Consider the following 17,885-nt stretch of genomic DNA (forward strand, 5'->3'; position numbering starts at 1 on the left):
ACTTTTACTTGAGAAGCAAAATGACTTCAGAAATTAATTCTTGTTTTCAGAAAAATGCCAATGGGTTCAGAGAAATACACTTTTTTAACCCCATTGGCAGATATTTGTTCTTGTTTTAAACATAATCTTAATTTTGATAGATTTTTCAGAAAACAAGACTTTTATATCCCATTTTGCTTCTCAAGTAAATGTGTCTTAATTTAATATATTTGTACTGGAAAACAAGACAAAATACAGAAGAACATAATTTGAAGCCAAATAAACAGATCACATTGATTTGATGAGACTTTTACTTTACTAGCCTCATCACAAGGAGGATTTGTGATTCTGATTGACATATTATATCAGAATCTAAAGGCCTAAAAACATTTTTCAGAAGAAGGAATCCCAAACCTTCAAGAACCAGACAAGACGACACATCTGGACTCAAACTGTCTCAAATAGTGAGTTGAACACACTCACACTATTCATTTTCAAAGACATCACAAACGGACAATTCATCTGATTCTGCTGTGTTTCTGCTCCATCAGGCCACGGATTCCCATGGAGACGGCGAGTGTGTTCACGGGAATAAAGACATGCTGTCAGCCGTTACATCAAGATCACCAGAATCTCTTCATTATTCCACCATCGACTTCACGAACGCAGAGCCGGCGTCAGGAGAGATCAGGGGCGCCTCCTCGCTGACCGAGGAATATGCTGAGGTCCGTCATCATTCTGCAGGAGACGCAGCATCTACGACTGACCTCAAGGAAGACCAAAGCCCACAAGATAGTAGGGCGAAGATCCCGGATGTGTCATCAGAAGATTTATGAAAACATGACCCATCGCTTGGTTGTTTAAAGACAGAAAAAGAACAGTTGCACTTTGTCCAAAATCGAATACTTCCCTGCTATACAGTATGCGCAAAAACTAGCATCATGTCCGAATACATAGTATTAAAAAAACATTAGGCTAAACATACCCAGGATGATCTGCTACTTCTCAAGTGTGCATTCAATGAACACTTTATTATCCCAATTAGGCCCCGGGAGAGGAGTTGTGAATGGCAGTGAAGCGACGCAGCTGACGCTGTAGGTCACATGACCTGATAGTACCAACTCGGACAGAATGCAATTTCACCGTTGGTCAGTGCAGATGTTGTTGAACAGTAAAAGCCTGTTTAGACCAATAACTATAACGAGTATGAGGCTAGTATATCTTCCACAACGATACGAAAGATAAACAACTTTTGAAAATTGTTCTAAAGGTGTAGGAACGGCACAAAAAATTATATTGTTGAAACTATTTTTTTTTTCAGCTGATGAACGATAAAAACATTGACAGCCAATCAGAATCCATCCTGCTGTAAAGAGCTTGAGCATTTAAAGCAGTAGACGACAAAACTGCAGAAGCACTTATAATAAACAGAACGATATTGTTCGTTGGTGTGACTGTGGACGATATTATTGTTATGATTTTATAGTTATCATTCTTGGTGTGAACGAGCCTTTAGAATGAACCAAAACCTTCAAATCTTTATGCATAACTCAAACACCACACATGGATTTTTCAAGCAAATGTTCACCAACAAATTGCAATTCTATCCTTCCAAACCTGTAGGACTTTCTTTCTTCTGTTGAACATAAAAGAAGATAATTTGAAAAATGTTCCAGTGGTTTTTTTTCCCTCAGTGTTAATGGGGTCCAATGATGTTTTTAGTTGCCAATGTTCTCCAAAATATCTTCTTTTACGAACTATCCATATACAATATGAATGAACTAACATTATGATGGACAGAAATTAGCTACTTTATGGCAAATTACTTGAAATAATCTGTAACACTTAAAGTCCCCTGTATTTTATCCCTTAAAACTCATCTTTGATCACCAAAATTACATATTTAAAAGTTTTTTCTTTTCTTTAAAATGCCTTAAAATAGTTTGAATATAACTCTACACCCTTGACTCATTTAGTCGCTGATTCTATGAATATGCAAATTAGCCCCACCCCCACTCACTCGCAGCAGAGATCCAATCGTTGACCTGATTGGTTACAAGTTTGTGACGTCAGAAACACCAGCGAATTCAAACTGTGTTTTTGAGACTGTCTTTGGTTCACTGCAGTTTTAAGGAGAAAATACTCAGCAATGGTGTTGACTAACGCATTTGTACATGGTTTGTCTCAAAGCATATTAAAAACACTACATAGACATATAAACAACATTAAAAGCTTGATTTGTTAACATTTGTTAACATTAGGTAATGCAAAATTTGTTTAGTAAATGTTGAAATTAACATTAACTAATATTGACAAATCATTGTTCATCGTTCGTTCGTGTTTACTAATGATAAAAAGTGAAAACTTCCTCTAAAGCATTACCTAATAAGATTTGAAGTTTGTGACCTTTGGTCAGAGATTTCACAGAAAATATAGGAGTCAGAAGTTCATTCCTGTAAAATAGCATGAGTTTGAACAAGCATTTCTTTCCTTACCAGATCAGCAGTGGGAAACGTACTTGACATCAGTGTGTCGTTTATGTTGCACATTATTTGTGATGGAGAACACAGTCAGCTTCTTCTGGTGTCACACTTTCAGACAGATACTCCTTTAAAAATACGAGGGATAAAACACATTACATTTTAAAACATTATAATGTATTTTATTATACATCAGTGTTTTCATTTCTATTCAAAACGTATTTTTTTTCTTTAAAAAAAAGATTATAATGTTAATCAGTTTCATCCAGTGTTTATGGAAAAAAATTGCATAGTTGCACATTAAGTATACCAGAGAGTGAAACACTTTTTTTGTTTATTAGACTCGATATGCAACTGTAATTCACACAAATCACCACAGGAGGGCGAAACCCTTTTATTTTGAATGTACACACAGCGGACGATATGTCTGAAAGCTCAGAACGCATCAGTGATGCTGGACGTCCAGTGTATCAAGAGGCTCTTCTAATTTACACACAGTCATTACTATATCAGACTTCAGATTTCAGACTTAAAAGCTAAAGAATATCCTTAAACTATATAAATTAAACCTAAAAATTATATTTAAAATGTTAAATATGGAATAATAATATTAATGTTTTTATAATTTTTATGTAATAAATCATTTTTAAAACCAGCATGGCCAACACAACATGACATAAATGCTGTGAATGTAATACAGTAACTGCAACACGATCTAGACTGCATTTGGATGCAATAAAAGTGCATTGTTTATAGTCATACAATAAACATGGACTGACAGGAAAAAGATGCAATTTCACCATAAAAGCATTATGTGATGTATACTTTGTTTCACACAGTCACAATATGACTTTCAGCACTGAAAAGACACTTTTGTATGAGAAGCCACTGTCTGATCATCTACAATTAGTGCTATAAATCATAATGTAATTGCTTGATTGATTTTCTCTTCCAGATGAACATGTACATCTGTGTCTGTAAACGCAGCTGGTTTTGTAGGAGGGCCGTTCAGTGACTCTGAGCTGCAGCAGTGACTACGCTTACATGTGCACCAATAATGCAATTATTTCTAATAATCAGACTAGGGGCCCTATTTTAACGATCTGAAACGCAAGTATGAAGCGCGAAACGCAAGTAACTTTGTGGGCGGGTCTTGGGCGCTGTTGCTATTATACCGGTGGGATAAATGACTCTTGCGCCTGACGCAAATCTAAAAGGGGTTGGTCTGAAGTAGCTTCATTATTCATAGGTGTGGTTTGGGCGTAACGTGAAATAAACCAGAGCGACATCTCACATTCCCTTTAAGAGCAGGCGCACTTGTTCCATGGCGGATTGCTATTATAACGGCGGATTTGCCAGGAGCGGTTCACAGCCGAGGAGACCGACGTTCTCGTCAGGGCCGTAAAACACAGAGAAGTGACATTGTATGGGGATGGAGAAACACACCCAAATTAGCTTCCGTTAAACAGTCGTATAATAATTTGGGTAAATGTGTAAGATAGATTTATGCCTATTTTTTCACATCTTCATGGACACAACAATGATTTCCCTTGTGTGTTAATATTATTCCTTGTAATAATGTATGGTTTTCTAAAAATTAGAACTGCTGCATCTGTGTGTAGATGAGATAAGCAAAGTGCACACGCTACATTGATTATGGCCAAGCATGCGCCCTTAAAATAGCATCTGAATAACGCGGTTTAGACTAGGTTTTTCCTGGTCAGTGGCGGAATTGTTTTCTAAACCTGCAAAATAGCACCAGGGAACGTTTGCGCTGGAACACGCCTCCTCTTTTCACTGAACCGCCCCCGGGAGCGCAAGTTCATTCCCTAATTTACCGACGTGCGCCTGTGGAGGGAAAAGTCCGCTGTGTGCCGGTGCAAAATAGGAATGATACATGCGTCGGACTTTGATACAAAGTCAAGTCTTGCTGGGTGCAAGATAGGGCCCTAGGTCTTAAAGGTGCTCTAAGCGATGCCGGGAGACGTAACTTCTTGTTGACGTTCGAATTGTTGTCAAACAAAACCCTCCTTCCTCCTCATGCCGTCTCCTCCCTCCTCCCCTCCCTTCCGACATAAAGGAAAGTCAAAGTAGTCAATACAAACAAAGTTTTAAGTTTTACTGATACTTCATTCAATTTGTAATGTCGCCAAGTTAGATAAATGCTTTTACATATTGCAGAACAGAATGCAGAAAAAGAGAAACATTATCTTAAAATTGTTTCGCCACCCGAGGTTATAACTATAGCTCCCATACAAGGACGCAATAATAGCAAGATAACGTTAGCTTCGCGTTTCCCAGTGAGCATAAACAACGGCATCGTCGTAAACAAATTTAGTCAAAGTTGTCAATAGCCTATAAATGAACAAATTCATAACAAACAGTGCATGAAAACAATCATTGTTGCCCTACTGTGAATTTGCTTGATCATTTACGATAGAGATTGATCGCTAGCTGCTAGAAACATATATGTTGTATTCACCAAAGTTAACGCTGACTGCATAGTTCTAGCTAATTACATCCTTGTGTTGGTTTGGCGAACATGAACGTCAATTTATAAAGAAAAATGGATTTACTACCTGTTCTGCAAAAACAGAGCAACTGAATGTCGGATTGGAAGCCCTTCTGCCGGCGGAGTTCTCGCCACCTTTCAAAGGTTTTTCCGATGTAAATTCGGTACTTCGCACGTTCCTTATCCTTGTCCCTCTTCTTTGCAATTTGTTCATCGGAACATCGTCTCTTTGGTCGTGTGTCGGCCATAATTCAAACTTCCCTTTTCATGCTTCTTCTCTCTCCTCCACACCCCCTTCATGTGCACGTGCACTAACTCCCCAAACCCCACCCTCAAATACTTCTTGCCAGTGATTGGCTGGAACACTGTTTGTTGTGTTTCGTGGTGCGGGTGAGCCCAGTTTGTTTTTGTTGCCGTATGTGGAGCCTATAGAGACCGCTTTTTTTTTTTACAGTGTGTTCAGGGGACAGGCAGCTAGCGGATAGTGACGAGATGTTTGCTGTATGTGACAAAAAATGTTTTGGCCTAAAAAAACGTGTGACATCACTTAGAGCACCTTTAAACGCAGTAAGATGTTTACATTGCATTGCATTAAGTAATGCAATACTTAATCAAAGTATTGCATTTACATGAGGTAAAGTTTAATCGCAATATTGCCAAAATCCCATTATAATCGCATTATGAGGGTGCATGTAAACGTACTCAGTGATGCAAACCCACCGGTGCTCAACTACACCTGGTACAGAGACACTGAAGAACCACTGAAACCAGTGCAGAGCGGACAGAACCTGACCATCAGCAACACTGACCCGACACAGAGCAGACGATACGTCTGTACAGCTCAGAACCACAATCATTATATATTGGACTTGAGTATTTACACCACCATGGAAGTAAAATAATGTAAAATGTTTTTGAAATAAAAAAGCCTGTTGAATTGCACTACTTGAAAAAAATAGGCATTGCATTAACCATGTTTGCATTTTAATGCATTGTATTTTTAGGGCTTGCATTTTTATGGGCTGAAATTCAACATGGTTGAATATTTAAGCTGTGAATATTTCAATTAAAAACATTTCAAACACATTTTCATTATTAAAAATGCATTAATCCATATTCACCTTTCATATTTCACTTCCAAAATATTCAAACTGTTTAAAAATACAACCTATAATATTCAACAGGCAATTTTCGGTCCATTTTATTTCGCTTTGCAAATTCGCTTCCACAAATTCAGTGGTTCAAATTCGACAGTAAATTCAACATTGACGTCCAGGAACTGCCGGAAAAGCAGTTGATTGCCGAGCATATTCTCTACAGCAGATGGAGAGTATGCTTGGCAATCTACTGCTCTAAAGTTGCATACAACATTGACATACACGTTTTTAACTTCAATAGCAAACTTAAATTTATTTGAATAAATATCAAAAATCCAAAGGGTGCACATTATGCCTGACACTACATGAACACTTTAAAAAAAGTAAAGAATGGGAGAAAAGAATCTGCAAGCTATTTAGTCCTGAATTTACCATGTGTATTACTGTAACATTATAATAGCCAACCTTAAAAAGTAAGAAACACGAAGAAATGAAATGTTAATGTTTCCTTAACAGATTGCGTTTTAAATATGATTCAACACTTATTCCTTAGTAATTATTAAGCGTTACTGGATCTCACAAGATATTTCAAGTAAATATAAAGAAATTATTTTTTGAATATTATTCAATAAGCTTCATACTGATTAGCATATATTACTCAGTCAGGCTATAGTTATTTAGTTCGGACTGAAAGGGGAAGTGGTAAAACTCTAATAGCAGTAAAGACGTGTTGTTTTCACACACAGATCTCCCTCCAGTGTAGAAGAGTCATAGCCGCTTTCACTCTTCTCCAGTAAGTCACTTACACACAACACACTAAAACTTCTGTCGTTTAGAGATTTTCAGTCTTTTGACAAACTTTGTGGTTGTAAAACATGTTCAAAATGTTTTTAATCTTTCTAAAAATTAATTTAAGATTTTTAAGTGATTTAGAGTTATGATTTAGTAGCCTGTATTTTTTCTCATGACATTTATCTCACTCATGTAAATATGTTTACACCAATAGCTAAAAATTCAGATACAAGTTTAAAAAGGAATTAACTGCTGTTAAGTTTATATACTCTTAAAAATAAAGATTACAAAAGAGAGTTTTTTTTCACAGCGATTCCATAGAAGAATAATTAATGGAAACTTTCAGTGAACACTTTAATAAAAAACATTTTCTTGAGAAGAATCTTTTAATAATCTAAAGAACATTGTTTTTTCTCTATAAAAAAGCTTTTATGGAATGGAAAGATTCAATGGATGTTAAAGGTTCTTCAGTTTATTTTAAGAGTGTATATGATTGTGTGTTTGTATTTTCTGTTGTAAGGTGGAGTGAATGTAAATGATGGAAATATCTGTGACGTTCCTCCTCACTGGATGTCTGATACAAGGTTTCATTCTTATAGATTATTCTACTGAATTAATATTCTGAAAGCATTTCCATATGAATAAGTGCAGCAGTTTATTCTGCATGTAAACTCTGTGTGATCAGTTCCTCTTGTCTGTGTGTTTTAGGAGTGTTATGTGTTTTTAATATCAGTCTGCCGGAGAGAGTAGAAGCTCTACAAGGATCCTGTGTTTTCATACCCTGCACATTTGATATTGATAAAAATTATGTAAAAGACCTCACTGAAGATTCAAAGAGAATATGGTATAAAGACGTAAACCCTCCTCACTGTAGTGTTTGACTCCAGTAGACCCGGCACTGCATCGTTAAAAGGAGAAATATTTGGCACTCCTACAGAGAAAAACTGCACCACCCGCTTCAATAATGTCCATCAGAGTGATAATGGGTCGTATTTCTTCAGAATTGAAGGCAAAGATAAATTTAAATTTAGCTACAGAAAAAGTAATAAATACTCCCAAGTTGAAATTGGCATCATAGGTGAGTGTCATATTGTTCATGCTGCTTCTATCTATCTATCTATCTATCTATCTATCTATCTATCTATCTATCTATCTATCTATATATCTATCTATCTATCTATCTATCTATCTATCTATCTATCTATCTATCTATCTATCTTAATGTAAGTGCAGTGTGGCCATTTGTTATTATTCCTTTACTGAATTAATATTCTGTAATGTAATTGTGTATAAAATATATTTACCTGTACAAAACAGTCCATTATGCAGCTTTATATTGCAAACTGATAACTATCACATTATTTTCATTTATTATCATAATCATAAAACACTATGGTTTGTAGCGCAAGTAGTTTTATCATTAACTGCACTTTGTTATTAGTTATTATTTACCAATAGACCCTTTGTAGCCCTGCCCAGGTCCAGCGATGTGCTCGTCGTGTTCTGTCTTCTGGGGCCTCATTTATAACCGTCGCGTACGCACAAAACAGGCCCTGAAAGAGGCGTACGCCACTTCCGACGCATAAGTTGTGATTTATAAAAACAAACTTGATGGGAAAATGTGCGCACCTGCACGCAAACTCTGACCCATGCGTACGAACGTTTTGGAGATGGAGCAGTTTGGCGACACCGATGGTGAGCTGGAGTTAAATGTCTTTTTGGTCAAAAATTATACAGAAATATAATACAAATATAATTTCACTCACCAAGCCTGTCACTTGACGCAAATATCCACCCCTTCTTAAATGTCCGCGCCAGCGAGCGCGTTGGGCTGTTTAGTGAAACTGACGCAAATAACAGTTTAAATAAATAAAATAATGATTTAAACTATGTTTTACTTCTGATATAAACATTTAGATTAAATATGCCATTCAAATTAATGGAGTTAAACACTTAAACATGAAATCATTACTGAGAAGTTACAACATTTTTTATTCAAATTCAATCAATAGAAATATTTGTTGTGGATGCGATGTTTTTGAACACTTTTCCTGTGGCGTGCTGTGTTTTAATGTTTTAACCACAGAGATAATTGCTTATCAAGATAATACAAGATTGTCTGAGAAAATAGTTTCGTGCAAATAATGCCCAATCTGTTTCCATTAAAAATATAAATCAATTAAAAATACAATTCGGCCAGTGGAAAAGATGAAATGTATTTTACACTATTTGATGTGTATTCAAAAACAAGACAAGGATAGGCAAGTACATGATTTTTATTAATGTAATGTGTCTTGTACCGTTAAACGTTATCACGTGGATGAATAATCATATGCAAATGATATGCAGATGAGGATATGCATAGTAAAACTAGGCGTTGTAAGCTCCATATATGGTTATTTCAGGGAGGAGACGCATGTGCGCACAATCTTCCGCTGACTGGGATTTATAAAGTGAATTCTGCGCAGGTTCTGGCGTACGAACGGTTTTATAAGTCTGAATATTTTTTTGCGTACGTCATTTTTGGCTTTCAGGCGCACGTACACTTTTAGTAAGGTTCCTACGCACAGTTTTATAAATGAGACCCCTGGTTTGTATTTCCACAGCATGTAAGATATGTAAGATCTTATGGATTTATGAATGAACCGCTCGTTTGAAAATCTTCCAGGCCTACAGGGATTCTTTATGACATTACAGACATTACAATGCTCATGATAACTTTCATTAACTCTACAATAAGTAAATCCACTTTACCAGCTACTCTTCAACAGCGCTGCCATAGAAATATACAGAGCTACAGCAAAAACACAAAATTCTAAAGATGTCTACACGCTTGTTTCTCTTGTGCATAATGTCTATAGCGGCTAATGAATCGGAAGTCTCGCACATTCACAAAATTCCAAGATTAAGTCCCAAATACAAAATAAGTTTTGCAAATAAGTTGCAAAATGAGTTGCATTGAAAAATAAATCTAATACTGTACAATATGTGCCTTCATTATTGGATATGATAATCCTGTAATGTTTGACTGCATCTCTATGTGTTGTAGAGTCTCCACCCAAACCCACAGTGAGTCTGTTTAAGGATCAGCAGAAGGTGAAGGAGGTGACGGAGGTGACGGAGGGAAGCTCTGTGAATCTGCGCTGCTCGACTAAGATCTTCTGTTCCTCTCGTCCAGCAAATCTCACATGGAGCTCGTCTCCTGAACACCTCCTCAACGAGAGCGTCACACAACAGCAGCGTCAGGAGCAAACTGAGCTCATCTCTGATCTGATCTTCACTGTAACTCACCGTCATCATTTAGCCACTTTCACCTGCACTGTAACACACCAGCTTCAGAAGCAGATCACAAAACAAGAGACTCGTACGCTACGTGTTCAGTGTAAGACGTATTTCAATAAATACTGTCTGATCATCTAGAATTAGAGCTGTAAATCATAACATAATTGCCTGAATGTTTTTCTCCTCCATTAGATGCTCCTAAAAACACATCTGCGCATGTAAGTGCATCTGGTTTTGTTCTGTAGGGCCGTTCAGTGACTCTGAGCTGCAGCAGTGATGCAAACCCACCGGTGCTCAACTACACCTGGTACAGAGACACTGAAGAACCACTGAAACCAGTGCAGAGCGGACAGAACCTGACCATCAGCAACACCGACCCGACACACAGCGGACGATACGTCTGTACAGCTCAGAACGAACACGGCGCTCAGAACGCATCAGTGATGCTGGACGTCCAGTGTGAGTATCAAGAGGCTCTTCTAATTTACTCACAGTCATTACTATATCAGACTTCAGATTTCAGACTTAAAAGCTAAAAAATAACATTAAACTATATAAATTGAACATAAAAATTATATTTAAAATATTAAATATGGAATAATAATATTAATGTTTTTATAATTTTCATGTAATAAATCATTTTTAAAACCAGCATGGCCAACACAACATGACATAAATGCTGTGAATGTAATACAGTAACTGCAACACGATCTAGATTGCATTTGGATGCAATGAAAGTGCATTGTTTACGGTCATACAATAAACATTGATTGACAGGAAAAAGATGCAATTTCACCATAAAAGCATTATGTGATGTATACTTTGTTTCACACAGTCACAATATGACTTTCAGCACTGAAAAGACACTTTTGTATGAGGAGCCACTGTCTGATCATCTAGAATTAGTGCTGTAAATCATAATGTAATTGCTTGATTGATTTTCTCTTCCAGATGAACATGTACATCTGTGTCTGTAAACGCAGCTGGTTTTGTAGGAGGGCCGTTCAGTGACTCTGAGCTGCAGCAGTGACTACTCTTACATGTGCACAATAATGCGATAATAATCAGACTAGGGGCCCTATTTTAACGATCTGAAACGCAAGTATCAAGCGCGAAATGCAAGTAACTTTGTGGGCGGATCTTGGGCGCTGTTGCTATTATACCGGCAGGATAAATGACTCTTGCGCCCGACGCAAATCTAAAATGGGTTGGTCTGAAGTAGCTTCATTATTCATAGGTGTGGTTTGGGCGTAACGTGAAATAAACCAATCAGAGCGTCATCTCACATTCCCTTTAAGAGCAGGCGCGCTTGTTCACAGAGAAGTGACATTGTATGGGGATGGAGAAACACACCCAAATTAGCTTCGGTTAAACAGGCGTATAATAATTTGAGTAAATGTGTAAGCTAGATTTATGCCTATTTTTCACATCTTCATGGACACAACAATGATTTCCCTCGTGTAATAATATTGTTCCTTGTAATAATGTATGGTTTTCTAAAAATGAAAACTTCTGCTTCTGTGTGTAGATGAGAGAAGCACATCTCAGCACAGATAAGTGCACATGCTACATTGATTATGGCCAAGCATGCGCCCTTAAAATAGCATCTGAATAATGCACCACTGACTTTAGACTAGGTTTTTCCTGGTCAGTGGCGGAATTGTTTTCTAAACCTGCAAAATAGCACCAGGGAACGCTTGTGCCGGAACACTCCTCCTCTTTTCGCTGAACCGCCCCCGGGAGCGCAAGTTCATTTCCTAATTTACCGAAGTGCGTCTGTGGAGGGAAAAGTCCGCTGCTCGTCGGGTGCAAAATAGGAATGATACATGCGTCGGTGTACAAAGTCAGTTTCGCTGGGTGCAAGATAGGGCCCTAGGTCTTAAACACAGTAAGAAGTTTACATGACACGAGCAGAACTCTCCACTCACAGTTTACATGCAGTTTTTTATTATTCTGATTATTCACTAATAAGTATGGTTATAACACACTCAGATAGGCATACAGTATGAATGTTTTAATCTACTCATATCAAATTTAATACATTTTTAAGGAAGTACTAGGTATTATTCTGTGCCATGATGTACTGTATATTGCATTGCTGGTGTTATGCCGAATTATGTGACCCACCAAATTCTGTGACCCTAGTAGGCGCTGTATTGTGCTAATCCAACCTACTCCTAATCCCAATCCTAATCTTAACCCTACCATCACTACAGCGCCTACTAGAGTCACAGAATTCGGCACTACACCGGGTTTGCCTACACTGCCGTCGCGTTCGTCTGGATGAAGATACGTGATTTGGAGTGATTGATTTAGTGATTTGGAGAAGAGAAAACTTCAGAAAAATATCACAGAGTTCATTCATGAAGTTGTGTGAACAACACACGGCATCCGTGTAGAGCCGAGCACTGAGATTAAAGGTTTTTAAATTCCTGTTTATTGTGTTTAATGCAAATATGGTTACTACGATTATAAGCTTAATCACATTAGTTTCATCGAAGTATTGCATTTACATGAGGTAAAGTTTAATCGCAATATTGCCAAAATCCCATTATAATCGCATTATGAGGGTGCATGTAAACGTACTCACTGATGCAAACCCACCGGTGCTCAACTACACCTGGTACAGAGACACTGAAGAACCACTGAAACCAGTGCAGAGCGGACAGAACCTGACCATCAGCAACACCGACCCGACACACAGCGGACGATACGTCTGTACAGCTCAGAACCACAATCATTATATATTGGACATATAATTATACATTATATTATATATTATAATATTGTTGTATTTACACAACAATATAGTGTATTTATATGGTGAAAATGTTTTAATGGAGACTTTTTTGTAATGAAAGTGTTAGAATAGATTTTGCTTAATTTTTTGCTTAGTTTTGCTTAATTCCTATTTTATGCTCTCAAAATAATTCTTGTCTGACATGCTCACATAAAAATGCTCTTCACATGATTTAACAATAAGTCTAGAATTTAGTGATTAATATGAGAATACTGTCAGGCAGTTGGGCCAGTTGAGCTCCTGACACCATCTGTAGCAATTCTAACACGTCTCAGCTTGTAAAAAAATAAGTGAAACGTTTACAGTATTAGAGTTACGATGGAACAGTAGAAGTTAACCAAGTGAGCATCTCGTAATGCTGACTACCGACACAGATGCAAGAGTGTAGATTCAGTTTGAAGAAACACTGAGGCTGCAGTGTGAGGCGTTTGCATATAGATTTTTTTTATTGTGGTAGCTTACATACAACTACACATGCAAAGTTGTTTACTGCAAATAATCAATAATGAACATAATTCCTTGTTTGCATGTCATTCCTTGTATGAAGTACTTATATTTGACAGAATCTTCTACTTCAAAGTGCCACGGGAAGTGTAACTTTTGAATTTTTTTAATTCCCACTTTTAATTGTCATCATGCCCTTAATGATTTATGTAATCTTTTTGGATATCAGAAAGCCAGGTTTTTCCTAATATCAATCATCAGAACAGAACACATTTTACACAGATAAATTAAATCCAAAGATGTATTTTGTTGATTTGATCTCATTTGATTGGTAGTCATACAGTGTTTTTTTATTCTGCCTGAATTTATTGATTAAAATGAAATAATCTGACATAAAAGGACACAGATGCTAGCTTTATTGCTCAGTGTTATTTTAGGGTTTTGAACTTCTCTCAACTGAGAGAGCACAGCCTGTATTTATTGTATTATAATGACTATTTAATATTACCTATAAACTTTGACTAGGCTAGGCATATTGCATATTAATTGTTCTAGAAACCTCGAAGCATATTTTATGTTTGTGTATTTTGTGCTACTCCAAAATGATGTTCTAGTTGAGGTCATTTGAGGCCCCGACATAAACTCAAGCCCAGAGGCCCCAGACCCCTCAGTCCTGCCCTGATTGCATTTATTTGTGCTACTGTTTGTAATTTGGTAATTTGTTGTTTATTACTGACTGTAGAAAAGCTCCTTAGCGTTGAGCCCTGTAAATAAAGCAGAATCCCTATCAAGACCTGCCTCTTTTGTTATAAAATAAAGTTTTGTTACAGGGAAAAAATAAAATAATGTTAAAACTCAGGGCCCACCAGGAATTTCACTTGGCCCACCTTATATCTCAAAGCTGGAGCCGGGGCTGTGATCAGTTCACGTGCCACGATCTGTCACGTCACATTTAGGAGAGCTAAAACGATATTTATTGTTTGAATTTCATAATAAAATTGATAGAATTTGAAAGCTGAGACCGTTTCATATCATATAAACCTGCTCTGTCTTGTCTATTGGTGTCAATGTTCTCTTTGCTTCGCGATTTTTCACTGCGTGATAAAATGGACATGCCGTGAGAGCGTGTCAGTGTCAATTGCGTGAATCTCATGTTGAATGCGTGAGAGTTGTCAGCTCTGCAAGTTGTTATCTTCTGAGCTATTCTGAGATGTGCCTGAAGACCGTGGTCTTTTGCTTCATATTTAATAGCTCTCCATTATGATTGCTGTTGATGAGGAGATTAATATGATTGTGATTCACTAATGCGTACCTGAGCGTGGCAGAACTGACTCCTCAACCCATCAAGACCATTGTTAATATAGGCAAAATAAAATATTTATTAAAACTTATTTTATTTTTAACACTGAGACACTGAGAGTAATACATTTTTTATTGGTGGAATTGGAAACAAGCTTCCATACATTTGATCATCGGTGTCGGAATTAGAGAAACAAACATGATACAAAACAGCAGTATTTGCTGAAATCTGTTCTGCTTTCGGTTTCACTCAGTATCTTGGGTAAGAAAGAATCTGCAAGCTATTTAGTCCTGAATTTACCATGTTTCTTACTGTAATACTATAATAGCCAACCTTAAAAAGTAAGAAACACAAAGAAATGAAATGATAATGTTTCCTTAACAGATTGCGTTTTAAATGTGATTCAACACTTATTCCTGAATAATATTTAGTAATTATTAAGCGTTACTGGATCTCACAAGATGTTTCAAGTAAATATAAAGAAATTATTTTTTGAATATTATTCAATAAGCTTCATACTGATTAGCATATATTACTCAGTCAGGCTATAGTTATTTAGTTCGGACTGAAAGGGGAAGTGGTAAAACTCTACAAGCAGTAAAGACGTGTTGTTTTCACACACAGATCTCCCTCTATCCAGTGTAGAAGAGTCACAGTCGCTTTCACTCTTCTCCGGTAAGTCATTTACACACAACACACTAAAACTTCTGTCGTTTGGAGATTTTCAGTCTTTTGAAAAACTTTGTGGTTGTAAAACATGTTCAAAATTAAACTGTTTTTAATCTTTCTAAAAAAAAATAGATTTTGATTTAGTAGCCTGTATTTTTTCTCATGACATTTATCTCACTCATGAAAAATTGTTTTTGGATTTATAAATAGTGTTTACACCAAAGTTTAAAAAGGAAATAACTGTTGTTAAGTTTATACACTCTTAAAAATAAAGGTTCCAAAAGGGTGTGTTTTTTTCACAGCGATTCCATAGAAGAACAATTTATGGAAACTTTCAGGGAACACTTCCTAAAATAATAATTTTTTCTTAATATGAAGAAACTTTTAATAATCTAAAGAACATTGTTTTTTCACTATAAAGAAGCTTTTATGGAATGGAAAGATTCAATGGATGTTAAAGGTTCTTCAGTTTATTTTAAGAGTGTATATGATTGTGTGTTTGTATTTTCTGTTGTAAGGTGGAGTGAATGTAAATGATGGAAATATCTGTGACGTTCCTCCTCACTGGATGTCTGATACAAGGTTTCATTCTTATAGATTATTCCTCTGCTGAATTAATATTCTGAAAGCATTTCCATTTGAATACGTGCAGCAGTTTATTCTGTATGTAAACTCTGTGTGATCAGTTCCTCTTGTCTGTGTGTTTTAGGAGTGTTATGTGTTTTTAGTATCAGTCTGCCGGAGAAAGTAGAAGCTCTACAAGGATCCTGTGTTTTCATACCCTGCACATTTGATACTGATCAACAATATGTAACATACCTCACTGAAGATGTAAAGAGATTATGGTATAAAGACACATCTTCCACTGTAGTGTTTGACTCCAGTAGCCCCGACACTGGATCATTAAAAGGAGAAATATTTGGCACTCCTACAGAGAAAAACTGCACCACCCGCTTTGATAATGTCCGTCAGAGGGATAATGGGTCGTATTACTTTAGAGTTGAAGGCAGCGGAGGACTGAAATATAACTACTACAACAAACCTGAATACAAAGTTGAAATTGCTGTCACAAGTGAGTGTCATTTTGTTCATGCTGCTTCTATCTAAATGTAAGTGTGGTGCGGCCATTAGTAACATGATTGTGCAAAGCTTCTATTGACATTCACAACCAGTTATTAACTTGTACAAAAACTGTCTGTTATGCTGCTTTATATTGCAAACTAGTAATTGTTATCATATTATTTTGATTTATTATCATAAACACACTGGTTTGTAGTGCAAATAGTTTTACCAGTTACAGCAGTTTTTCTTCTAATCATTTACTAATATGCGGCTTATGAATCAGAAGTCTCGCACATTCACAGAAAATACCTTATGTCTGCGATGCAAAATGAGTTGGATAATGTTACTGGATATAAATAATAAATAATTAAACTACTGTACAATATGTGCCTTCATTATTGGATATGATAATCCTGTAATGTTTGACTGCATCTCTATGTGTTGTAGAGTCTCCACCCAAACCCACAGTGAGTCTGTTTAAGGATCAGCAGAAGGTGAAGGAGGTGACGGAGGGAAGCTCTGTGAATCTGCGCTGCTCAACTAAGATCTTCTGTTCCTCTCGTCCAGCAAATCTCACATGGAGCTCGTCTCCTGAACACCTCCTCAACGAGAGTGTCACACAACAGCAGCGTCAGGAGCAAACTGAGCTCATCTCTGATCTGATCTTCACTGTAACTCACCGTCATCATTTAGCCAATTTCACCTGCACTGTAACACACCAGCTTCAGGAGCAGATCACAAAACACAAGTCCCGTACGCTACGTGTTCAGTGTAAGACAGGGATTATTTCAATAAATACTGTCTGATCATCTAGAATTAGAGCTGTAAATCGTAACATATGTTTTTCTCCTCCATTAGATGCTCCTAAAAACACATCTGCGCATGTAAGTGCATCTGGTTTTGTTCTGGAGGGCCGTTCAGTGACTCTGAGCTGCAGCAGTGATGCAAACCCACCGGTGCTCAACTACACCTGGTACAGAGACACTGAAGAACCACTGAAACCAGTGCAGAGCGGACAGAACCTGACCATCAGCAACACCGACCCGACACACAGCGGACGATACGTCTGTACAGCTCAGAACGAACACGGCGCTCAGAACGCATCAGTGATGCTGGACGTCCAGTGTGAGTATCAAGAGGCTCTTCTAATTTACTCACAGTCATTACTATATCAGACTTCAGATTTCAGACTTTATACACACATACTAGAAGTATAAAATATTGCATATAATTCATTTTATATGCAGAGAAAGAGAGAGAGGAATAGTGTAAATAAATACACAAAATATAAATTATACATATTATATTAAAATTATTTTATATATATTTTTAAATATAAAAACTATAAACTATAAAAACAACCGTTAATATAAATGATCTTCGCTTAAACAGTTTTTTCAACCTTTACTAGGCTTGTAAATGTACTGTGAACGACAAGAACTAAATGCATATATAATAAGCATGACTT

The 17,885-nt window shown here is 36.8% G+C and overlaps 1 protein-coding gene across 1 annotated transcript in view; it reads left to right on the plus strand.

Moving 5' to 3' along the window:
* Positions 1-17,885, plus strand: part of LOC311082277 (B-cell receptor CD22-like) — a 51,740-nt gene that overhangs the window by 19,064 nt on the left and 14,791 nt on the right. Inside the window, exons 3-9 of the mRNA XM_084113005.1 lie at positions 7,569-7,938; positions 9,910-10,601; positions 11,094-15,361; positions 15,874-15,937; positions 16,065-16,427; positions 16,865-17,188; positions 17,276-17,542. Of these exons, the coding sequence (XP_083969131.1) occupies positions 15,889-15,937; positions 16,065-16,427; positions 16,865-17,188; positions 17,276-17,542 (1,003 nt within the window). The 5' untranslated portion in view covers positions 7,569-7,938; positions 9,910-10,601; positions 11,094-15,361; positions 15,874-15,888. The remainder of the gene's footprint in view (positions 1-7,568; positions 7,939-9,909; positions 10,602-11,093; positions 15,362-15,873; positions 15,938-16,064; positions 16,428-16,864; positions 17,189-17,275; positions 17,543-17,885) is intronic.

Source organism: Abramis brama, assembly GCF_963993115.1.
Source record: "Abramis brama genome assembly, chromosome: 4".
NCBI classification, from domain to species: Eukaryota; Metazoa; Chordata; class Actinopteri; order Cypriniformes; family Leuciscidae; genus Abramis; species Abramis brama.